This window comes from Pelodiscus sinensis, chromosome 9 (genome assembly GCF_052426305.1).
Source record: "Pelodiscus sinensis isolate ZL-2025 chromosome 9, ASM5242630v1, whole genome shotgun sequence".
Classification (NCBI taxonomy): domain Eukaryota; kingdom Metazoa; phylum Chordata; order Testudines; family Trionychidae; genus Pelodiscus; species Pelodiscus sinensis.
Genome location: NC_143060.1, coordinates 734,492 through 752,125, shown reverse-complemented (window position 1 = coordinate 752,125; position 17,634 = coordinate 734,492). Strand labels below are relative to the sequence as shown.

At 74.8% G+C, this 17,634-nt stretch overlaps 1 protein-coding gene across 1 annotated transcript in view; it reads right to left on the bottom strand.

Moving 5' to 3' along the window:
- The window catches only part of SZT2 (SZT2 subunit of KICSTOR complex), a 183,277-nt gene that overhangs the window by 136,658 nt on the left and 28,985 nt on the right, over positions 1–17,634 (bottom strand). Inside the window, 2 exon segments of the mRNA XM_089780666.1 lie at positions 771–900; positions 1,259–1,490. Of these exon segments, the coding sequence (XP_089636792.1) occupies positions 771–900; positions 1,259–1,490 (362 nt within the window).

Below are 17,634 nucleotides of genomic sequence, written 5' to 3'. Positions count from 1 at the left end.
GGGATGTAGAAGAGGGGCACGCCGTTCCTGGCGCACAAGGGGCGGGCGGGGGGGACGTACCGGGGCGGTGGAGCCCGGGGGGATGTAGAAGAGGGGCACGCCGTTCCTGGCGCACAAGGGGCGGGCGGGGGGGACGTACCGGGGCGGTGGAGCCCGGGGGGATGTAGAAGAGGGGCACGCCGTTCCTGGCGCACAAGGGGCGGGCGGGGGGGACGTACCAGGGCGGTGGAGCCCGGGGGGATGTAGAAGAGGGGCACGCCGTTCCTGGCGCACAAGGGGCGGGCGGGGGGGACGTACCAGGGCGGTGGAGCCCGGGGGGATGTAGAAGAGGGGCACGCCGTTCCTGGCGCACAAGGGGCGGGCGGGGGGGACGTACCGGGGCGGTGGAGCCCGGGGGGATGTAGAAGAGGGGCACGCCGTTCCTGGCGCACAAGGGGCGGGCGGGGGGGACGTACCGGGGCGGTGGAGCCCGGGGGGATGTAGAAGAGGGGCACGCCGTTCCTGGCGCACAAGGGGCGGGGGGGGGGGACGTACCGGGGCGGTGGAGCCCGGGGGGGTGTACAAGAGGGGCACGGCGTTCCTGGCGCACAAGGGGCGGGCGGGGGGCCGTACCGGGGCGGTGGAGCCCGGGGGGGTGTAGAAGAGGGGCACGCCGTTCCTGGCGCACAAGGGGCGGGCGGGGGGGACGTACCGGGGCGGTGGAGCCCGGGGGGATGTAGAAGAGGGGCACGCCGTTCCTGGCGCACAAGGGGCGGGCGGGGGGGACGTACCGGGGCGGTGGAGCCCGGGGGGATGTAGAAGAGGGGCACGCCGTTCCTCGTGCTCTCAGGGATGGTGTAGTGCTCAGGAACCGTGTCAAATGACTGCAGGTGAACCAGCATCTGGTCTGTCTGGTTAATGCTGAAAGACACAAGGCAATGGAGCATTGGGAGCCGGCGTGCCCCCCCACAGCCCCACAGAGGCAGCTGAAGCCAGGCCCTGGGCAGCCAGGGCCCCCAGGCCTGGCAAAGGCACCGCAGAGGGAACCCCAATGCAGGAAGGTGGAGGAAGGGATTGGCCAAGTCCTTCTCTCATGGGCACAGCAGGCAGGGGAGGTGCTGGCCCGCCGGGACCACAGCTCCGGGTGCTCCTCTTCAGGCCTGCCTGGGGCGGGCCCAGCAGGGCAGGGCGTCAGGGGAACCTAGAGCCCGCGGGGCCAGTGGCAGCCAAGGAAAGCCCCAGGGAGGGGCAGGGGCGCCGAGGGGAGGGGCTGGCCCACCTCTGCAGCGTGTTCCAGAAGCGGCGGATGACGGCCGTGCGGTACAGGCTGGCGATGGGCTTGCGCAGGGTGCAGCTGATGTCATGCAGCATGTCATAGCTCCCCTCCATCGTCACCTCCACCCAGGTGCTGCGCTGGGCGGGCTGCAGGGGCCAGGCCGCCACCGCCAGGTACTCGATCCGCATGTTGTGCTTCCACAGCAGCACCAGCTTCACCTCCAGCTGGGAGCCGCCTGCGCGGGCGAGAGCAGCGTTAGGAGGCCGCAACGCCAGCGCCTGCCCCTGCCCCAGGCTCCATGCCGGCTCCCCCCAGCTTGCTAGGGCTGCCTAGGTAGCCCGGCGGCAATCCCAGTGCGTCCCGTGCAGGGGCCTATCCTGCCCTCCCGCCCGCCCCGAGCGCTTGGCAGCTGCACTGCAGGGGAGCAGCGGGGGGCTGCCGGAGAGGGGTTAGCGCAGTCTGCCACCGGGGGTGGGCGAACGCAGCCCCTGCTGGGTGGGGTCAGAGACCGGCCCCTGCCCACGGGGGGCAGTTCCTGGGGCAGGCTCAGAGCAGCCCCCGAGCCGGCTGCTGCAGACAGGGCCCACGATGGAGCGGCCCGCCCAAGGCTCTCACGCGCTGCCCCTAACTCGGCATGCGGGACGGTGGGGCCGTGCTGTGCTGGGGAGCTGCCACACGCCGTCTCTCCCCAGCCGTGCCTGCCCCGGGCTGCTTTCGAAGGGCGGTAGGATGACCGTGCCCAGGGAGCAGAGCACCGTGCCCCCACTAGCCACATGCTGCCCCCGCGCCGGGCGGGAGACGCTAAGCGACGAAGGACGCGGGTCACCCACCCAGGCCCAACAGGGCACTGCCTCCCTGAGCCTGCAGCCGGCCTCAGCTGCCTCTGCCCAGCGCGGGGCGGGAAACAGCCGCTGCCCAGAGCCCCGAAGGCGGGCAGCTCGTCTGCACGCCCAGAGCCAGGCGGCTGCTCCTCGCAGCGGCTCTGCCCACGGCCCCGGGCCAGCCCTCTGCTGCGACTGACGCAAGGAGGCGCTGCACCCTTGCTGTGTCCCCGCCCTCCAGCGCCCTGGGCTGCCTGGCAGACCCCTCTCTCTGCAGCGCCCCGCCTCTGCCGACTCCCGACACGCGGCAGACCCCACTCTCCGCAGCGCCCCGCCTCTGCCGACTCCCGACACGCGGCAGACCCCTCTCTCTGCAGCGCCCCGCCTCTGCCGACTCCCGACACGCGGCAGACCCCACTCTCCGCAGCGCCCCGCCTCTGCCGACTCCCGACACGCGGCAGACCCCACTCTCCGCAGCGCCCCGCCTCTGCCGACTCTCGACACGCGGCAGACCCCACTCTCCGCAGCGCCCCCCCTCTGCCGACTCCCGACACGCGGCAGACCCCACTCTCCGCAGCGCCCCGCCTCTGCCGACTCCCGACACGCGGCAGACCCCACTCTCCGCAGCGCCCCCCCTCTGCCGACTCCCGACACGCGGCAGACCCCACTCTCCGCAGCGCCCCGCCTCTGCCGACTCCCGACACGCGGCAGACCCCACTCTCCGCAGCGCCCCGCCTCTGCCGACTCCCGACACGCGGCAGACCCCACTCTCCGCAGCGCCCCGCCTCTGCCGACTCCCGACACGCGGCAGACCCCACTCTCCGCAGCGCCCCCCCTCTGCCGACTCCCGACACGCGGCAGACCCCTCTCTCCGCAGCGCCCCGCCTCTGCCGACTCCCGACACGCTGCAGACCCCACTCTCCGCAGCGCCCCCCCTCTGCCGACTCCCGACACGCGGCAGACCCCACTCTCCGCAGCGCCCTGCCTCTGCCGACTCCCGACACGCGGCAGACCCCTCTCTCCGCAGCGCCCCGCCTCTGCCGACTCCCGACACGCGGCAGACCCCACTCTCCGCAGCGCCCCGCCTCTGCCGACTCCCGACACGCGGCAGACCCCACTCTCCGCAGCGCCCCGCCTCTGCCGACTCCCGACACGCGGCAGACCCCTCTCTCCGCAGCGCCCCGCCTCTGCCGACTCCCGACACGCGGCAGACCCCTCTCTCCGCAGCGCCCCGCCTCTGCCGACTCCCGACACGCGGCAGACCCCACTCTCCGCAGCGCCCCGCCTCTGCCGACTCCCGACACGCGGCAGACCCCACTCTCTGCAGCGCCCCCCCTCTGCCGACTCCCGACACGCGGCAGACCCCACTCTCTGCAGCGCCCCGCCTCTGCCGACTCCCGACACGCGGCAGACCCCACTCTCTGCAGCGCCCCCCCTGTGCCGACTCCCGACACGCGGCAGACCCCTCTCTCCGCAGCGCCCCGCCTCTGCCGACTCCCGACACGCGGCAGACCCCACTCTCCGCAGCGCCCCCCCTCTGCCGACTCCCGACACGCGGCAGACCCCTCTCTCTGCAGCGCCCCCCCTCTGCCGACTCCCGACACGCGGCAGACCCCTCTCTCTGCAGCGCCCCCCCTCTGCCGACTCCCGACACGCGGCAGACCCCACTCTCTGCAGCGCCCCCCCTCTGCCGACTCCCGACACGCGGCAGACCCCTCTCTCCGCAGCGCCCCGCCTCTGCCGACTCCCGACACGCGGCAGACCCCTCTCTCCGCAGCGCCCCGCCTCTGCCGACTCCCGACACGCGGCAGACCCCTCTCTCTGCAGCGCCCCGCCTCTGCCGACTCCCGACACGCGGCAGACCCCTCTCTCCGCAGCGCCCCGCCTCTGCCGACTCCCGACACGCAGCAGACCCCTCTCTCTGCAGCGCCCCGCCTCTGCCGACTCCCGACACGCGGCAGACCCCTCTCTCTGCAGCGCCCCCCCTCTGCGGACTCCCGACACGCGGCAGACCCCACTCTCCGCAGCGCCCCGCCTCTGCCGACTCCCGACACGCGGCAGACCCCACTCTCCGCAGCGCCCCGCCTCTGCCGACTCCCGACACGCGGCAGACCCCACTCTCCGCAGCGCCCCGCCTCTGCCGACTCCCGACACGCGGCAGACCCCACTCTCCGCAGCGCCCCGCCTCTGCCGACTCCCGACACGCGGCAGACCCCTCTCTCCGCAGCGCCCCGCCTCTGCCGACTCCCGACACGCGGCAGACCCCTCTCTCTGCAGCGCCCCGCCTCTGCCGACTCCCGACACGCGGCAGACCCCTCTCTCTGCAGCGCCCCGCCTCTGCCGACTCCCGACACGCGGCAGACCCCACTCTCTGCAGCGCCCCGCCTCTGCCGACTCCCGACACGCGGCAGACCCCTCTCTCTGCAGCGCCCCGCCTCTGCCGACTCCCGACACGCGGCAGACCCCACTCTCTGCAGCGCCCCGCCTCTGCCGACTCCCGACACGCGGCAGACCCCACTCTCCGCAGCGCCCCCCCTCTGCCGACTCCCGACACGCGGCAGACCCCACTCTCCGCAGCGCCCCCCCTCTGCCGACTCCCGACACGCGGCAGACCCCACTCTCTGCAGCGCCCCCCCTCTGCCGACTCCCGACACGCGGCAGACCCCTCTCTCCGCAGCGCCCCGCCTCTGCCGACTCCCGACACGCGGCAGACCCCACTCTCCGCAGCGCCCCGCCTCTGCCGACTCCCGACACGCGGCAGACCCCTCTCTCCGCAGCGCCCCGCCTCTGCCGACTCCCGACACGCGGCAGACCCCACTCTCCGCAGCGCCCCGCCTCTGCCGACTCCCGACACCCGGCAGACCCCTCTCTCCGCAGCGCCCCGCCTCTGCGGACTCCCGACACGCGGCAGAGCCCTCTCTCCGCAGCGCCCCGCCTCTGCCGACTCCCGACACGCGGCAGACCCCACTCTCCGCAGCGCCCCGCCTCTGCCGACTCCCGACACGCGGCAGACCCCTCTCTCCGCAGCGCCCCGCCTCTGCCGACTCCCGACACGCGGCAGACCCCACTCTCTGCAGCGCCCCGCCTCTGCCGACTCCCGACACGCGGCAGACCCCACTCTCTGCAGCGCCCCGCCTCTGCCGACTCCCGACACGCGGCAGACCCCACTCTCCGCAGCGCCCCCCCTCTGCCGACTCCCGACACGCGGCAGACCCCACTCTCCGCAGCGCCCCCCCTCTGCCGACTCCCGACACGCGGCAGACCCCTCTCTCCGCAGCGCCCCGCCTCTGCCGACTCCCGACACGCGGCAGACCCCACTCTCCGCAGCGCCCCGCCTCTGCCGACTCCCGACACGCGGCAGACCCCTCTCTCCGCAGCGCCCCGCCTCTGCCGACTCCCGACACGCGGCAGACCCCACTCTCCGCAGCGCCCCGCCTCTGCCGACTCCCGACACGCGGCAGACCCCTCTCTCCGCAGCGCCCCGCCTCTGCCGACTCCCGACACGCGGCAGACCCCACTCTCCGCAGCGCCCCGCCTCTGCCGACTCCCGACACGCGGCAGACCCCACTCTCCGCAGCGCCCCGCCTCTGCCGACTCCCGACACGCGGCAGACCCCTCTCTCTGCAGCGCCCCGCCTCTGCCGACTCCCGACACGCGGCAGACCCCTCTCTCTGCAGCGCCCCGCCTCTGCCGACTCCCGACACGCGGCAGACCCCACTCTCCGCAGCGCCCCGCCTCTGCCGACTCCCGACACGCGGCAGACCCCTCTCTCCGCAGCGCCCCGCCTCTGCCGACTCCCGACACGCGGCAGACCCCACTCTCCGTAGCGCCCCGCCTCTGCCGACTCCCGACACGCGGCAGACCCCTCTCTCCGCAGCGCCCCGCCTCTGCCGACTCCCGACACGCGGCAGACCCCACTCTCCGCAGCGCCCCGCCTCTGCCGACTCCCGACACGCGGCAGACCCCTCTCTCCGCAGCGCCCCGCCTCTGCCGACTCCCGACACGCGGCAGACCCCTCTCTCCGCAGCGCCCCGCCTCTGCCGACTCCCGACACGCGGCAGACCCCACTCTCCGCAGCGCCCTGCCTCTGCCGACTCCCGACACGCGGCAGACCCCACTCTCCGCAGCGCCCCCCCTCTGCCGACTCCCGACACGCGGCAGACCCCACTCTCCGCAGCGCCCCGCCTCTGCCGACTCCCGACACGCGGCAGACCCCACTCTCCGCAGCGCCCCGCCTCTGCCGACTCCCGACACGCGGCAGACCCCTCTCTCCGCAGCGCCCCGCCTCTGCCGACTCCCGACACGCGGCAGACCCCACTCTCCGCAGCGCCCCGCCTCTGCCGACTCCCGACACGCGGCAGACCCCACTCTCCGCAGCGCCCCGCCTCTGCCGACTCCCGACACGCGGCAGACCCCTCTCTCTGCAGCGCCCCGCCTCTGCCGACTCCCGACACGCGGCAGACCCCTCTCTCTGCAGCGCCCCGCCTCTGCCGACTCCCGACACGCGGCAGACCCCTCTCTCTGCAGCGCCCTGCCTCTGCCGACTCCCGACACGCGGCAGACCCCACTCTCTGCAGCGCCCCGCCTCTGCCGACTCCCGACACGCGGCAGACCCCACTCTCTGCAGCGCCCCGCCTCTGCCGACTCCCGACACGCGGCAGACCCCTCTCTCCGCAGCGCCCCGCCTCTGCCGACTCCCGACACGCGGCAGACCCCACTCTCTGCAGCGCCCCGCCTCTGCCGACTCCCGACACGCGGCAGACCCCACTCTCTGCAGCGCCCCGCCTCTGCCGACTCCCGACACGCGGCAGACCCCTCTCTCCGCAGCGCCCCGCCTCTGCCGACTCCCGACACGCGGCAGACCCCACTCTCCGCAGCGCCCCGCCTCTGCCGACTCCCGACACGCGGCAGACCCCACTCTCCGCAGCGCCCCCCCTCTGCCGACTCCCGACACGCGGCAGACCCCACTCTCCGCAGCGCCCCGCCTCTGCCGACTCCCGACACGCGGCCGACCCCACTCTCCGCAGCGCCCCGCCTCTGCCGACTCCCGACACGCGGCAGACCCCACTCTCCGCAGCGCCCCGCCTCTGCCGACTCCCGACACGCGGCAGACCCCACTCTCCGCAGCGCCCCGCCTCTGCCGACTCCCGACACGCGGCAGACCCCACTCTCCGCAGCGCCCCGCCTCTGCCGACTCCCGACACGCGGCAGACCCCACTCTCCGCAGCGCCCCGCCTCTGCCGACTCCCGACACGCGGCAGACCCCTCTCTCTGCAGCGCCCCGCCTCTGCCGACTCCCGACACGCGGCAGACCCCTCTCTCTGCAGCGCCCCGCCTCTGCCGACTCCCGACACGCGGCAGACCCCACTCTCCGCAGCGCCCCGCCTCTGCCGACTCCCGACACGCGGCAGACCCCACTCTCTGCAGCGCCCCGCCTCTGCCGACTCCCGACACGCGGCAGACCCCTCTCTCTGCAGCGCCCTGCCTCTGCCGACTCCCGACACGCGGCAGACCCCACTCTCTGCAGCGCCCCGCCTCTGCCGACTCCCGACACGCGGCAGACCCCACTCTCTGCAGCGCCCCGCCTCTGCCGACTCCCGACACGCGGCAGACCCCTCTCTCCGCAGCGCCCCGCCTCTGCCGACTCCCGACACGCGGCAGACCCCACTCTCTGCAGCGCCCCGCCTCTGCCGACTCCCGACACGCGGCAGACCCCACTCTCTGCAGCGCCCTGCCTCTGCCGACTCCCGACACGCGGCAGACCCCTCTCTCCGCAGCGCCCCGCCTCTGCCGACTCCCGACACGCGGCAGACCCCTCTCTCCGCAGCGCCCCGCCTCTGCCGACTCCCGACACGCGGCAGACCCCACTCTCCGCAGCGCCCCGCCTCTGCCGACTCCCGACACGCGGCAGACCCCACTCTCCGCAGCGCCCCGCCTCTGCCGACTCCCGACACGCGGCAGACCCCACTCTCCGCAGCGCCCCGCCTCTGCCGACTCCCGACACGCGGCAGACCCCACTCTCCGCAGCGCCCCGCCTCTGCCGACTCCCGACACGCGGCAGACCCCACTCTCTGCAGCGCCCCGCCTCTGCCGACTCCCGACACGCGGCAGACCCCTCTCTCTGCAGCGCCCCGCCTCTGCCGACTCCCGACACGCGGCAGACCCCACTCTCTGCAGCGCCCCGCCTCTGCCGACTCCCGACACGCGGCAGACCCCTCTCTCCGCAGCGCCCCGCCTCTGCCGACTCCCGACACGCGGCAGACCCCACTCTCTGCAGCGCCCCCCCTCTGCCGACTCCCGACACGCGGCAGACCCCACTCTCTGCAGCGCCCTGCCTCTGCCGACTCCCGACACGCGGCAGACCCCACTCTCCGCAGCGCCCCCCCTCTGCCGACTCCCGACACGCGGCAGACCCCTCTCTCTGCAGCGCCCCGCCTCTGCCGACTCCCGACACGCGGCAGACCCCACTCTCCGCAGCGCCCCGCCTCTGCCGACTCCCGACACGCGGCAGACCCCACTCTCTGCAGCGCCCCGCCTCTGCCGACTCCCGACATGCGGCAGACCCCACTCTCCGCAGCGCCCCGCCTCTGCCGACTCCCGACACGCGGCAGACCCCACTCTCCGCAGCGCCCCCCCTCTGCCGACTCCCGACACGCGGCAGACCCCACTCTCCGCAGCGCCCCGCCTCTGCCGACTCCCGACACGCGGCAGACCCCACTCTCTGCAGCGCCCCCCCTGTGCCGACTCCCGACACGCGGCAGACCCCACTCTCTGCAGCGCCCCCCCTGTGCCGACTCCCGACACGCGGCAGACCCCTCTCTCTGCAGCGCCCCGCCTCTGCCGACTCCCGACACGCGGCAGACCCCACTCTCCGCAGCGCCCCGCCTCTGCCGACTCCCGACACGCGGCAGACCCCACTCTCTGCAGCGCCCCGCCTCTGCCGACTCCCGACATGCGGCAGACCCCACTCTCCGCAGCGCCCCGCCTCTGCCGACTCCCGACACGCGGCAGACCCCACTCTCCGCAGCGCCCCCCCTCTGCCGACTCCCGACACGCGGCAGACCCCACTCTCCGCAGCGCCCCGCCTCTGCCGACTCCCGACACGCGGCAGACCCCTCTCTCTGCAGCGCCCCGCCTCTGCCGACTCCCGACACGCGGCAGACCCCTCTCTCCGCAGCGCCCCGCCTCTGCCGACTCCCGACACGCGGCAGACCCCTCTCTCCGCAGCGCCCCGCCTCTGCCGACTCCCGACACGCGGCAGACCCCACTCTCTGCAGCGCCCCGCCTCTGCCGACTCCCGACACGCGGCAGACCCCACTCTCCGCAGCGCCCCGCCTCTGCCGACTCCCGACACGCGGCAGACCCCACTCTCCGCAGCGCCCCGCCTCTGCCGACTCCCGACACGCGGCACACCCCACTCTCCGCAGCGCCCCGGCTCTGCCGACTCCCGACACCCGGCAGACCCCACTCTCCGCAGCGCCCCGCCTCTGCCGACTCCCGACACGCGGCAGACCCCACTCTCCGCAGCGCCCCCCCTCTGCCGACTCCCGACACCCGGCAGACCCCACTCTCCGCAGCGCCCCGCCTCTGCCGACTCCCGACACCCGGCAGACCCCACTCTCCGCAGCGCCCCGCCTCTGCCGACTCCCGACACGCGGCAGACCCCACTCTCCGCAGCGCCCCGCCTCTGCCGACTCCCGACACGCGGCAGACCCCACTCTCTGCAGCGCCCTGCCTCTGCCGACTCCCGACACCCGGCAGACCCCACTCTCCGCAGCGCCCCGCCTCTGCCGACTCCCGACACCCGGCAGACCCCTCTCTCCGCAGCGCCCCGCCTCTGCCGACTCCCGACACGCGGCAGACCCCACTCTCTGCAGCGCCCCGCCTCTGCCGACTCCCGACACGCGGCAGACCCCCACTCTCTGCAGCGCCCCGCCTCTGCCGACTCCCGACACGCGGCAGACCCCTCTCTCCGCAGCGCCCCGCCTCTGCCGACTCCCGACACGCGGCAGACCCCTCTCTCCGCAGCGCCCCGCCTCTGCCGACTCCCGACACGCGGCAGACCCCACTCTCCGCAGCGCCCCGCCTCTGCCGACTCCCGACACGCGGCAGACCCCACTCTCCGCAGCGCCCCGCCTCTGCCGACTCCCGACACGCGGCAGACCCCACTCTCCGCAGCGCCCCGCCTCTGCCGACTCCCGACACGCGGCAGACCCCACTCTCCGCAGCGCCCCGCCTCTGCCGACTCCCGACACGCGGCAGACCCCACTCTCTGCAGCGCCCCGCCTCTGCCGACTCCCGACACGCGGCAGACCCCTCTCTCTGCAGCGCCCCGCCTCTGCCGACTCCCGACACGCGGCAGACCCCACTCTCTGCAGCGCCCCGCCTCTGCCGACTCCCGACACGCGGCAGACCCCTCTCTCCGCAGCGCCCCGCCTCTGCCGACTCCCGACACGCGGCAGACCCCACTCTCTGCAGCGCCCCGCCTCTGCCGACTCCCGACACGCGGCAGACCCCACTCTCTGCAGCGCCCTGCCTCTGCCGACTCCCGACACGCGGCAGACCCCACTCTCCGCAGCGCCCCCCCTCTGCCGACTCCCGACACGCGGCAGACCCCTCTCTCTGCAGCGCCCCGCCTCTGCCGACTCCCGACACGCGGCAGACCCCACTCTCCGCAGCGCCCCGCCTCTGCCGACTCCCGACACGCGGCAGACCCCACTCTCTGCAGCGCCCCGCCTCTGCCGACTCCCGACATGCGGCAGACCCCACTCTCCGCAGCGCCCCGCCTCTGCCGACTCCCGACACGCGGCAGACCCCACTCTCCGCAGCGCCCCGCCTCTGCCGACTCCCGACACGCGGCAGACCCCACTCTCCGCAGCGCCCCGCCTCTGCCGACTCCCGACACGCGGCAGACCCCACTCTCTGCAGCGCCCCCCCTGTGCCGACTCCCGACACGCGGCAGACCCCACTCTCTGCAGCGCCCCCCCTGTGCCGACTCCCGACACGCGGCAGACCCCTCTCTCTGCAGCGCCCCGCCTCTGCCGACTCCCGACACGCGGCAGACCCCACTCTCCGCAGCGCCCCGCCTCTGCCGACTCCCGACACGCGGCAGACCCCACTCTCTGCAGCGCCCCGCCTCTGCCGACTCCCGACATGCGGCAGACCCCACTCTCCGCAGCGCCCCGCCTCTGCCGACTCCCGACACGCGGCAGACCCCACTCTCCGCAGCGCCCCGCCTCTGCCGACTCCCGACACGCGGCAGACCCCACTCTCCGCAGCGCCCCGCCTCTGCCGACTCCCGACACGCGGCAGACCCCTCTCTCTGCAGCGCCCCGCCTCTGCCGACTCCCGACACGCGGCAGACCCCTCTCTCCGCAGCGCCCCGCCTCTGCCGACTCCCGACACGCGGCAGACCCCTCTCTCCGCAGCGCCCCGCCTCTGCCGACTCCCGACACGCGGCAGACCCCACTCTCTGCAGCGCCCCGCCTCTGCCGACTCCCGACACGCGGCAGACCCCACTCTCCGCAGCGCCCCGCCTCTGCCGACTCCCGACACGCGGCAGACCCCACTCTCCGCAGCGCCCCGCCTCTGCCGACTCCCGACACGCGGCACACCCCACTCTCCGCAGCGCCCCGGCTCTGCCGACTCCCGACACCCGGCAGACCCCACTCTCCGCAGCGCCCCGCCTCTGCCGACTCCCGACACGCGGCAGACCCCACTCTCCGCAGCGCCCCCCCTCTGCCGACTCCCGACACCCGGCAGACCCCACTCTCCGCAGCGCCCCGCCTCTGCCGACTCCCGACACCCGGCAGACCCCACTCTCCGCAGCGCCCCGCCTCTGCCGACTCCCGACACGCGGCAGACCCCACTCTCCGCAGCGCCCCGCCTCTGCCGACTCCCGACACGCGGCACACCCCACTCTCCGCAGCGCCCCGCCTCTGCCGACTCCCGACACCCGGCAGACCCCACTCTCCGCAGCGCCCCGCCTCTGCCGACTCCCGACACGCGGCAGACCCCACTCTCCGCAGCGCCCCGCCTCTGCCGACTCCCGACACGCGGCAGACCCCACTCTCTGCAGCGCCCCGCCTCTGCCGACTCCCGACACGCGGCAGACCCCACTCTCCGCAGCGCCCTGCCTCTGCCGACTCCCGACACGCGGCAGACCCCACTCTCCGCAGCGCCCCGCCTCTGCCGACTCCCGACACGCGGCAGACCCCACTCTCCGCAGCGCCCCGCCTCTGCCGACTCCCGACACGCGGCACACCCCACTCTCCGCAGCGCCCCGCCTCTGCCGACTCCCGACACGCGGCAGACCCCACTCTCTGCAGCGCCCCGCCTCTGCCGACTCCCGACACCCGGCAGACCCCACTCTCCGCAGCGCCCCGCCTCTGCCGACTCCCGACACGCGGCAGACCCCACTCTCCGCAGCGCCCCGCCTCTGCCGACTCCCGACACGCGGCACACCCCACTCTCCGCAGCGCCCCGCCTCTGCCGACTCCCGACACCCGGCAGACCCCACTCTCCGCAGCGCCCCGGCTCTGCCGACTCCCGACACGCGGCAGACCCCACTCTCTGCAGCGCCCCGCCTCTGCCGACTCCCGACACGCGGCAGACCCCACTCTCTGCAGCGCCCCGCCTCTGCCGACTCCCGACACGCGGCAGACCCCACTCTCTGCAGCGCCCCGCCTCTGCCGACTCCCGACACGCGGCAGACCCCTCTCTCCGCAGCGCCCCGCCTCTGCCGACTCCCGACACGCGGCAGACCCCTCTCTCCGCAGCGCCCCGCCTCTGCCGACTCCCGACACGCGGCAGACCCCACTCTCTGCAGCGCCCCCCCTCTGCCGACTCCCGACACGCGACAGACCCCTCTCTCTGCAGCGCCCCGCCTCTGCCGACTCCCGACACGCGGCAGACCCCTCTCTCTGCAGCGCCCCGCCTCTGCCGACTCCCGACACGCGGCAGACCCCACTCTCCGCAGCGCCCTGCCTCTGCCGACTCCCGACACGCGGCAGACCCCACTCTCTGCAGCGCCCCGCCTCTGCCGACTCCCGACACGCGGCAGACCCCACTCTCCGCAGCGCCCCGCCTCTGCCGACTCCCGACACGCGGCAGACCCCACTCTCCGCAGCGCCCCGCCTCTGCCGACTCCCGACACGCGGCAGACCCCTCTCTCCGCAGCGCCCCGCCTCTGCCGACTCCCGACACGCGGCAGACCCCACTCTCCGCAGCGCCCCGCCTCTGCCGACTCCCGACACGCGGCAGACCCCACTCTCTGCAGCGCCCCCCCTCTGCCGACTCCCGACACGCGGCAGACCCCTCTCTCCGCAGCGCCCCGCCTCTGCCGACTCCCGACACGCGGCAGACCCCACTCTCCGCAGCACCCCCCCTCTGCCGACTCCCGACACGCGGCAGACCCCACTCTCCGCAGCGCCCCGCCTCTGCCGACTCCCGACACGCGGCAGACCCCTCTCTCCGCAGCGCCCCGCCTCTGCCGACTCCCGACACGCGGCAGACCCCTCTCTCCGCAGCGCCCCGCCTCTGCCGACTCCCGACACGCGGCAGACCCCACTCTCTGCAGCGCCCTGCCTCTGCCGACTCCCGACACGCGGCAGACCCCACTCTCCGCAGCGCCCCCCCTCTGCCGACTCCCGACACGCGGCAGACCCCTCTCTCTGCAGCGCCCCGCCTCTGCCGACTCCCGACACGCGGCAGACCCCACTCTCCGCAGCGCTCCGCCTCTGCCGACTCCCGACACGCGGCAGACCCCACTCTCCGCAGCGCCCCGCCTCTGCCGACTCCCGACACGCGGCAGACCCCACTCTCCGCAGCGCCCCGCCTCTGCCGACTCCCGACACGCGGCAGACCCCTCTCTCCGCAGCGCCCCGCCTCTGCCGACTCCCGACACGCGGCAGACCCCTCTCTCCGCAGCGCCCCGCCTCTGCCGACTCCCGACACGCGGCAGACCCCTCTCTCCGCAGCGCCCCGCCTCTGCCGACTCCCGACACGCGGCAGACCCCACTCTCTGCAGCGCCCTGCCTCTGCCGACTCCCGACACGCGGCAGACCCCACTCTCCGCAGCGCCCCCTCTGCCGACTCCCGACACGCGGCAGACCCCTCTCTCTGCAGCGCCCCGCCTCTGCCGACTCCCGACACGCGGCAGACCCCACTCTCCGCAGCGCTCCGCCTCTGCCGACTCCCGACACGCGGCAGACCCCACTCTCTGCAGCGCCCCGCCTCTGCCGACTCCCGACATGCGGCAGACCCCACTCTCCGCAGCGCCCCGCCTCTGCCGACTCCCGACACGCGGCAGACCCCACTCTCCGCAGCGCCCCCCTCTGCCGACTCCCGACACGCGGCAGACCCCACTCTCCGCAGCGCCCCGCCTCTGCCGACTCCCGACACGCGGCAGACCCCACTCTCTGCAGCGCCCCCCCTGTGCCGACTCCCGACACGCGGCAGACCCACTCTCTGCAGCGCCCCCCCTGTGGCGACTCCCGACACGCGGCAGACCCCTCTCTCTGCAGCGCCCCGCCTCTGCCGACTCCCGACACGCGGCAGACCCCACTCTCCGCAGCGCCCCGCCTCTGCCGACTCCCGACACGCGGCAGACCCCACTCTCTGCAGCGCCCCGCCTCTGCCGACTCCCGACATGCGGCAGACCCCACTCTCCGCAGCGCCCCGCCTCTGCCGACTCCCGACACGCGGCAGACCCCACTCTCCGCAGCGCCCCCCCTCTGCCGACTCCCGACACGCGGCGGACCCCACTCTCCGCAGCGCCCCGCCTCTGCCGACTCCCGACACGCGGCAGACCCCTCTCTCTGCAGCGCCCCGCCTCTGCCGACTCCCGACACGCGGCAGACCCCTCTCTCCGCAGCGCCCCGCCTCTGCCGACTCCCGACACGCGGCAGACCCCTCTCTCCGCAGCGCCCCGCCTCTGCCGACTCCCGACACGCGGCAGACCCCACTCTCCGCAGCGCCCCGCCTCTGCCGACTCCCGACACGCGGCAGACCCCACTCTCCGCAGCGCCCCGCCTCTGCCGACTCCCGACACGCGGCAGACCCCACTCTCCGCAGCGCCCCGCCTCTGCCGACTCCCGACACGCGGCACACCCCACTCTCCGCAGCGCCCCGCCTCTGCCGACTCCCGACACCCGGCAGACCCCACTCTCCGCAGCGCCCCGCCTCTGCCGACTCCCGACACGCGGCAGACCCCACTCTCCGCAGCGCCCCCCTCTGCCGACTCCCGACACCCGGCAGACCCCACTCTCCGCAGCGCCCCGCCTCTGCCGACTCCCGACACCCGGCAGCCCCCACTCTCCGCAGCGCCCCGCCTCTGCCGACTCCCGACACGCGGCAGACCCCACTCTCCGCAGCGCCCCGCCTCTGCCGACTCCCGACACGCGGCACACCCCACTCTCCGCAGCGCCCCGCCTCTGCCGACTCCCGACACCGGGCAGACCCCACTCTCCGCAGCGCCCCGCCTCTGCCGACTCCCGACACGCGGCAGACCCCACTCTCCGCAGCGCCCCGCCTCTGCCGACTCCCGACACGCGGCAGACCCCACTCTCCGCAGCGCCCCGCCTCTGCCGACTCCCGACACGCGGCAGACCCCACTCTCCGCAGCGCCCCGCCTCTGCCGACTCCCGACACGCGGCAGACCCCACTCTCCGCAGCGCCCCGCCTCTGCCGACTCCCGACACGCGGCAGACCCCACTCTCTGCAGCGCCCCGCCTCTGCCGACTCCCGACACCCGGCAGACCCCACTCTCCGCAGCGCCCCGCCTCTGCCGACTCCCGACACGCGGCAGACCCCACTCTCCGCAGCGCCCCGCCTCTGCCGACTCCCGACACGCGGCACACCCCACTCTCCGCAGCGCCCCGCCTCTGCCGACTCCCGACACCCGGCAGACCCCACTCTCCGCAGCGCCCCGCCTCTGCCGACTCCCGACACGCGGCAGACCCCACTCTCTGCAGCGCCCCGCCTCTGCCGACTCCCGACACGCGGCAGACCCCACTCTCTGCAGCGCCCCGCCTCTGCCGACTCCCGACACGCGGCAGACCCCACTCTCTGCAGCGCCCCGCCTCTGCCGACTCCCGACACGCGGCAGACCCCTCTCTCCGCAGCGCCCCGCCTCTGCCGACTCCCGACACGCGGCAGACCCCTCTCTCCGCAGCGCCCCGCCTCTGCCGACTCCCGACACGCGGCAGACCCCACTCTCTGCAGCGCCCCGCCTCTGCCGACTCCCGACACGCGACAGACCCCTCTCTCTGCAGCGCCCCGCCTCTGCCGACTCCCGACACCCGGCAGACCCCTCTCTCCGCAGCGCCCCGCCTCTGCCGACTCCCGACACGCGGCAGACCCCACTCTCCGCAGCGCCCTGCCTCTGCCGACTCCCGACACGCGGCAGACCCCACTCTCTGCAGCGCCCCGCCTCTGCCGACTCCCGACACGCGGCAGACCCCACTCTCCGCAGCGCCCCGCCTCTGCCGACTCCCGACACGCGGCAGACCCCACTCTCCGCAGCGCCCCGCCTCTGCCGACTCCCGACACGCGGCAGACCCCACTCTCTGCAGCGCCCCGCCTCTGCCGACTCCCGACACGCGGCAGACCCCTCTCTCCGCAGCGCCCCGCCTCTGCCGACTCCCGACACGCGGCAGACCCCTCTCTCCGCAGCGCCCCGCCTCTGCCGACTCCCGACACGCGGCACACCCCACTCTCTGCAGCGCCCCGCCTCTGCCGACTCCCGACACGCGGCAGACCCCACTCTCCGCAGCGCCCCGCCTCTGCCGACTCCCGACACGCGGCAGACCCCTCTCTCCGCAGCGCCCCGCCTCTGCCGACTCCCGACACGCGGCACACCCCACTCTCTGCAGCGCCCCGCCTCTGCCGACTCCCGACACGCGGCAGACCCCCACTCTCCGCAGCGCCCCGCCTCTGCCGACTCCCGACACGCGGCAGACCCCACTCTCCGCAGCGCCCCGCCTCTGCCGACTCCCGACACGCGGCAGACCCCACTCTCTGCAGCGCCCCGCCTCTGCCGACTCCCGACACGCGGCAGACCCCACTCTCCGCAGCGCCCCGCCTCTGCCGACTCCCGACACGCGGCAGACCCCACTCCCCGCAGCGCCCCGCCTCTGCCGACTCCCGACACGCGGCAGACCCCACTCTCCGCAGCGCCCCCGCCTCTGCCGACTCCCGACACGCGGCAGACCCCACTCTCCGCAGCGCCCCGCCTCTGCCGACTCCCGACACGCGGCAGACCCCACTCTCTGCAGCGCCCCGCCTCTGCCGACTCCCGACACGCGGCAGACCCCACTCTCTGCAGCGCCCCGCCTCTGCCGACTCCCGACACGCGGCAGACCCCTCTCTCTGCAGCGCCCCGCCTCTGCCGACTCCCGACACGCGGCAGACCCCTCTCTCCGCAGCGCCCCGCCTCTGCCGACTCCCGACACGCGGCAGACCCCACTCTCTGCAGCGCCCCGCCTCTGCCGACTCCCGGCGACACTGCCGACTCCCGACACGCGACAGACCCCTCTCTCTGCAGCGCCCCGCCTCTGC